The sequence below is a fragment of the Pteropus vampyrus genome, unplaced genomic scaffold (assembly GCF_000151845.1).
Source record: "Pteropus vampyrus isolate Shadow unplaced genomic scaffold, Pvam_2.0 Scaffold39, whole genome shotgun sequence".
NCBI classification, from domain to species: Eukaryota; Metazoa; Chordata; class Mammalia; order Chiroptera; family Pteropodidae; genus Pteropus; species Pteropus vampyrus.
The window spans coordinates 6,758,782-6,766,089 of NW_011888820.1; the positions used below are offsets into that span (position 1 = coordinate 6,758,782).

The window sequence follows — 7,308 nt, forward strand, 5'->3', positions numbered from 1 at the left end:
ACAACTTAAAAAACAAGAAAAAAAAATTTCAAGTATATTAGGTTTTCTTCCTCAAAGGTTCTTCCCCACTCCCGCTGCCACCACCCCAGTGTAGGTCCACCTCCCTCCATTCATGTCTCTTCTTCCATAATAAGAATCAGATATTGTTGATAGTAGGCGCTGTGATGAGTACTTTCATTATCTCATTTAAACCTCATAAAAGATAGTTTAAAGAGGAAGAAACCAGGGCTCATCGAGCTCAACATCTATGAGTGGTAACCATGGCACATACTAAATGTTATCTATGCCTTATCTCACTCAGTCCTTCGGTGACCATTTTACATTTTACCAAGGACTAAATGTGGATTTTGATATTTCATACTTCCCCACAGTCACAAGGCCACGCTGCTGTTAAATAGTGGAGGTAAAACCCAGGCCATCTCAACCTCTAAGCCAAGCCGCTGTTACCTTTAGGATTTTTACTGCCACTGTCCTCATTTTATAGATGGGGAAACTAAGTCAGAGAGAGACTGAATAACTTGCCTAAGATCACCAAGCTAAAAAAAGGCCGAGTCAGGATTTGAACCTAGATTTTTTTAATTCCAAAGCCTGAGTTACTAGCACCATGCTCTGTTGTCTCCCATTCTTACTTTATCTAGTGCATCCTGTCTGTAAATGATGCCTCACTCAAGACTCCCCTGAACACTGATTTTTTTCCATGCTATTTCTGCTCAGAAACAGTCTGTGTCTATTTCTTAGGCCTGAAGTCTTTTGTTTATTTATTTCTTTGGACTTTAAAGGCCCTCTGAGGTCTTACTCCCTACCCTCCACTGCTTTATTCCCACAGTGTCGAGAACCCACGTCCTGCTTGGTCAAGCCCTCACCCTCACCATCCCACTAGCATGCCAGACTTCTGTCTCCAGGCATCTTTCATATTTTTCCATCTATCTCTTCAGCTGGTTTTTCTTGAATACCTGTCTTGTGCTGGCACGGTCTGGCGGAAGGCCTGAAATCCTAATGGCCTGAGTCTACCTTCTCTGGCCGGCTCAAGGCCACCGTCTCTGGGCAGCCCCTGCTGTCCTCTTCCCCTTTCTTGCTGTGCCTTCCATCTAAACTTCCTCCAAACTTAAGGTGTGGTGTGGAGACTTGTTATGGAGTCTTTATGTCTCAGGTCATAAGCAAACCCTGTGAAGTCAAAGACCGTGTACAAACAATAGTCACTTAATAAATAGGCATTGAGTTACTAATTTGTGATAACAGTGCTTTCCCCCTCAAATCAAATTGTCTGCTATTATTTTAATTCTGAGTCCAGAAAAACAAAAATTTTAAATGTCGATTTATAGGAATTTTTTTTTTTTTTTTTTTAGTGTATGTTATTGTGCTTATTTTAAGGGCTAATAAAACTGATCTTCTAAAACTGTTGTTCTCCCAGTAAATGTCCCCTCAACGGTAATGGATGCCATGTGCAGACAGGATGCCCTGCAGCCCTTCAGCAAGAGCAGCAAGCTCTCCCCCGCCTCGCAGCCACGCTCCATCGTTTTCCCGCAGACTCCGTGCAGCAGGAGCTTCTCTCTCCTGGACAAATCTGGGCCCATTGAATCAGGATTTAACCAAATCAACGTGAAAAACCAGCGAGTCCTCGCGAGCCCGACTTCCACAAGCCAGCTGCACTCAGAGTTCAGTGACTGGCACCTTTGGAAATGTGGGCAGTGCTTTAAGACTTTCACACAGCGGATCCTGTTACAGATGCACGTGTGCACACAGAACCCCGACAGGTAACCCCGACTCTCCCCGCTCGAGATGTGTTTGCTTAGTGAGACCCACTGCTTGCCTTCCCATCAGGTCCTGGGTGCCTCTTCCAGTTGCCCCTTGGGGAAAACCCCGCCATGAGAGGTGTCTGTGTTCTGGAAGGTCAGAGGGTCATGTTAGGCCACTCTGGACTTTGTTGTTCAGAAGAGCTACACGAATAGTGGCCATAGAGAGGAATCTGCTCTTGCTTTCCAACCAGTTCTGTCCAACTCTAAAGGGGAGCAGAATAGAAGGAACAGCTATGAATATCATAGAAGGAAAAATGAGGTCAGGATAATTAGAATCCTCTCTATCTTCCAAAGATAATATAGCTGGCTGCTCTGCTGCTGTCACAGTCGTTTCAGGGTTCACCTCCAGTGTGCCGTGTATGAACTTAATTAAGTACTAAGAGGTAATGAATTGGAATTTTTTGCTTAGTACTATTTTTCTTTAGAGCATGCAAACCCATAAATCCTGCAAAGCTGTCAAAAGGAAATACCTACTCTGCTAGTGATGTGGAGGAAAACAGATGCCACTTATTCAATAAACTAATATCCACACAGAAGAAAAATGTTGACTAGATACCTCAGAGTCAAAGTTGGTTTGAAAGTTTGTCAATAAGGAATTTTATGGCCATGAACTGAGGATGAAATTTAGCTGAACAAGTGAATTAAAATTTCAGGTACTCTGACGAGTGGCATAGTAGATATAATGGAACTATTATTTATGAATCAAAACCGGTTTATTTGACAGTCTCGATAGCTGGGAGCGCAAAAGACAAAAATCAAATTAATTCAATAAGAAAGGAGTGTGTTTTATCTCTCCTTCATGTCCTGTGAAAATTTGATTAAACCCAAAATATCTAAGAATAGCATTGAAAATGCTCTTTGACTATAAAAGCAGAAAATAATGTTTGGAAGTCAGATGGGAGACTTGGACATAGGACTCCGGAATTATTTTCTTAATTTGGCCGCTGATTAACCTGATGAACCTTAAGCCACCCAGCGCTCCTTGCCTTATGACGCGTATACCCAGCACTCCCCTCCCAGCTCTGGAGGATATGACTGTGCCAGGAAACCCAAGCAGGGAGGATGGGGCTGTGGTGGAGAGGGGGTCTTTTCTAAACTAATAATCCATTTTAGGGTCCATATGCACATTTAGATGTGTATATGTTTTTATTTGGCGCCATTCTAGAAACCACTTGCTTAGCATTAAGCATTGCTATACTAAGTAATGTTGAAACATTTGCTTTAGGGCCATTGAGGCAACTATGTCTTTATAATCTTTTGCTTTCAATAGGAGAGACCTCTCGTAAAAATTAGTTCTATAGGCTTTAGAGGTGACACAAAAGTTTTGAAAATGTTTTTTTCACTCAGAAAGGATTTGTTTTGGAAAGTTTGCGTTTCTTGCAAGTACACATGTTAGCATCAAGATACAGCTATTCAAAGTTTGCAGAGAATTTCAGTAGTTTTTTTTTTTAAAAAACTATATAAAAGATGGACTAAAACCTTGTTATAAACTTGCTTTTTAAATTGAATTCAGCTGGATGAATCTGTTATTTGCAGTTTCACTGGTGTCATAGTAACTGAACATGCAAGGTGAGATAAAATGATAGTTGAAAGTTTCTGGATTTCAAAGCTTAGCTTTGAGCATGATATGATTCCGTGCTGAATGTCACATAAAGCAATGAAAATATGTCATGGTAAATAGAAAGATACCCAAACAGACAGTTTGGACTGACCCCAGTCACACTTAAAAAACCATGTGTGTATTATGGTTTAAGTCTTGATGAAGTCTTTCCTGTCAAATAATAGTGTCATGATTTGTAATGCATCTATGTAAACTATCAGAGAAGTACGTGATAAATTAGAAAATTTAACATGTACAAAATACATTTCCGTGAGATTATTAGGTCATGCTGATACCAAGCTAATTTAGAGTTCTTGGCACAAAATTCAAGTATCATGAGACTTCCGCCCTGTGCTAGACCCTTCTGGGCTTACCTGACTCAGATCCCCAGGTGTGGTCTGGCCAGGCCTTCCTTTTCCAGGTGAGGTGAAGTAATGGGTGCTTGATATCCAGGTAGTTAGGCAGAGTGGAATCCATTGACTCAAGCAGTGGGTTCCTATTTCTCCCTTTCCTATATTTTGTTGGTAAAGACTTGAGAGGTAGTCACCATCATTCATAATTTAAAATTAAGACTTAAAAAAATTAGTCCCTTTAGAGGCAAAGTAATAAAGTATATGTTCCTTAGTAATGATGAGGAGATGCTTGAATCACTGAATCAAATACACGCTGATTGGAGATAAAGGGAGAATAGAAGGAGATACCCAGTCACTTTAGTCCACTGGTTCATTCTAGGTGCATAATTTGCTTTTAGCATATAGGACTGTAATAGGTCTTTTCCGTTCCAGAACCTAGAATGCTCTCTTTATACCAGCAAGTTTGGAAGTAAAAGATACTTTTTATAATTCTTAACCACATAGGTGCTAAATAGGAGAAAAATACCCCAAACTAAAATGGAACATCAAGTTTGTGCATGATGGCTGCGAAATTTGGAGCCTCTTCTTTTATCCATGTAGAGAATTACAACTGCTGAATATACATATTTTCTTTAGTGAGTGACCACAAATTGAGTGGCTATTCGTCCTTGGCAGTTTGTGCCCATTCAGGCACATATAGTTTAGAATTTACCCAGCAGAAACCATTTTCCTTCAAACTTGAAAAATTCAAATGCTTTTATTTTGATTCAAAATCTTGCTAGAACCAGGGACAAGAAAGGGAGACACAGAAGACAAAATCAGAAAGTAAACAGGTTAGAGTTTCAAACAGGTCCAAATTTGGAACAGGCCCCCGAATCTTAGATCCAAAAGATTTTTCACTCAACGGACTGGATATTTGGCCATGAAACTCAAGACATTTAAACCTTCATCAAAGAGACTTTATGTTTCTGTATTTGTGAGCTTTTCACATGAGAGATCATCAAAAAGTTTATGCCTTAAAATAAAGGCAAGAGACCCAAAGATACCCAGGGCTGCCAGCATCACCATTTTTTTTTTTTTTAAAACTACTGCGTTATTTACATTGAACACAGAAAAAAGATTCCATTTGACCTGGTAAGGTAGGATTTAACACAAAAGGTAAAAATACATTCATGAAGGTCCAAGAGCCATGGAATTATTATTTCTTGATTTCATTTTGTGAATGTTAAACAAACAAACCCCCAAATCTCTTCTTCCTTTTTCCCAGTCTACTGACTTTTGTTTCCTGAGCGAATTCAAAAGGAAGAAGCTATTGGAATCTAGATCAACCAAGGTTTTATTTAGGGACTTCATAAACATTTGGGATTTTGCATAAGCTTATGACCTAGGCCAGGGCAGCCTGACTCACTTTTGCTTGAACCAGGAGTTAGAAATCCCTTTTCTCTTCTGTTTTTCTGCTGCAGAAACTCTCAACAGTCCCATTGGGGGGGCTCCAGAAAGGGGTAAGCAAAGCCTTCAATCACAGTGGATTATTTTCTGATGAATATGTTCTCCTTTTATTTTTTGCAGAAAGTGTCTTTATAATGCTTATCTTCATTTTGCATCCTTTTCCTTTCTTTTCCCTTTTTTGGTTGTTTGTGCCACTTTGGGGAAGTTTGCCTTTAGCCTCCTGGGTGCACCGTCAGCTGCTCACATTTATGTTTTGAGTATCATTGTTTGTAATTGAATGTGGTAGTACCAGAGGGGAAGGTGACTCTGGAAGGTACTGCTTGGTGGGAGGAGCCGGAAGATAATCCATCACCATAACAGTTTCTTTGGAATGTGTCAGTGTTCTTGTGTCTCACTGTACCCTCCCCCCCCCACCCCACCCCAAGTGTGAAGGTTATCTTCTCTCTAGTGGTCCATGTTTTTCAGGTCCTTTGGCTCTGCACTTTTGCTGCTTTCCCGGAATCTTTTTCTTCTTACATAGAACTAAGTTCTTTTCTCACTCCATACAGCCAACAGTGACCTAAGTAGCTCTCCCTTTGAAGTCTTGGGAGATTTGCACTTGGGTTGACTAACGTGGGGCAAGGAGAGAATGCGGCCCCGAACGAACAACTTTTGTCCTGGAGGCTTTCATGCCATGAAAGAAAAATCAAAGAAGGATTAATAATATTTTAAACCAAACCACAGTTAATTTTGTTAAATGTTTCATTCTTTCCCTATGTGTACACCAAACCAATTACAGACTCAAAGAAAATGAATTGCACATTTTATTGGAGTAATCTCAGACAGAGGAGCTGCCAGTTACAGAGAATGCCAGGAGATGTGCAAAATTGTCTCACTGCTTTCTTTCTGCTTAAAAATTTACGAGCATTGATATGTGCTAACTAAATTGACCCAGGCTTTGTCTGCTTTTTAGTTATTTCATTAGTATGAAGCACCTTCTAGTTTCTTGTGAAGCTTGATATTTCTGTGGAAACTAGTCACACGAGGGTGTTAAATTTAAAATTGACCAAAATTAAGTCAAATAATGCTTTAGTTTCCAGTTGCCCTAGCCACATTTCAAGTGCTTTAACAGCTTCACGTGGCAGGTGGCTCCCACATTGGACAGCATAGATATAGAACATTTCCATCGTTGGACACACTGCTAGATGTCTCAAGAAGTAAAGCCATAAACTCCTTCTGGTTATGAGATATTACGTCTTTGTGAAAAATGTTCGTTGTGTTTGTTTTGAAAATAATAAAGCGCTATTTGTGTGTGATGGCTTAGGAAGAATCAAGATGCTTTAGAAAGGAGATTCCCATTTAATTGTTCAATGAGAGGAGGTTCTGGAAAGAGTAAAGCTGAACACAGCACTTGATGATGTCAATCCTCTCTGCTTCTTCTGGTATGTCACACCAAAGGGAGACAACTTTGGAGTTAAATGTGACTATATCCAAAAGTTTAACAAATGAAGTCCTACTTTTGGCTAGACATTTGAAAAGTTAATGGGAATGTTAGTCATCAGAATAAAAAGCTTAGTAATGCCAGTTAATTCTGGGTCCCCAACACCCCTCAGCAGTAAATTAGGAGGTGAGGTGTCAGGGTGTTCTCATAGAAGCATGCATAGAGAGTCTTAACCCCTGTGGCCAGTTGTCCCAAAAGAAGTTGTGATGTTTGAGGTTCCACAGTGGAGATAACGTTTTCTAAGCCCTGCTCTTGGGCTTGAAGATTTCATTCTGTCTTGAATGTATTCCTATGTCCTTAGGTGAAATCTTGGAACATAATCAGTATTAAAATTACTTTTTGATCATTTCCCCTTATTCATTTTTTAGGAAATACTGACAATCCAGGAAAAGAAGAATCTTGTCTACTTGCAGTATAACTTCTGTGCTTCCTCAGGGCTAGTTTTTGTAAATTTTTGGGCAGAGAGAGACAATCTGTTATTATAGTGGCAAGTAGAATACACATTTTAGTTCTAAATTCTGCATAAGATAAGCTTCTGCAAAGGAGAATGTGACCTTATGGCCTAAAATCTTATTCTCCAAGGTACCTAAGAATGAAGGGCCATCACTTTGTTTTCTGAGATCAACTAAA

General features: G+C 39.8%; 1 protein-coding gene across 1 annotated transcript in view; it reads left to right on the forward strand.

Moving 5' to 3' along the window:
• Positions 1-7,308, forward strand: part of PRDM6 (PR/SET domain 6) — a 99,238-nt gene that overhangs the window by 78,739 nt on the left and 13,191 nt on the right. The window contains exon 5 of the mRNA XM_011358302.2: positions 1,412-1,754. Coding sequence (XP_011356604.1) covers positions 1,412-1,754 — 343 coding nt within the window. The remainder of the gene's footprint in view (positions 1-1,411; positions 1,755-7,308) is intronic.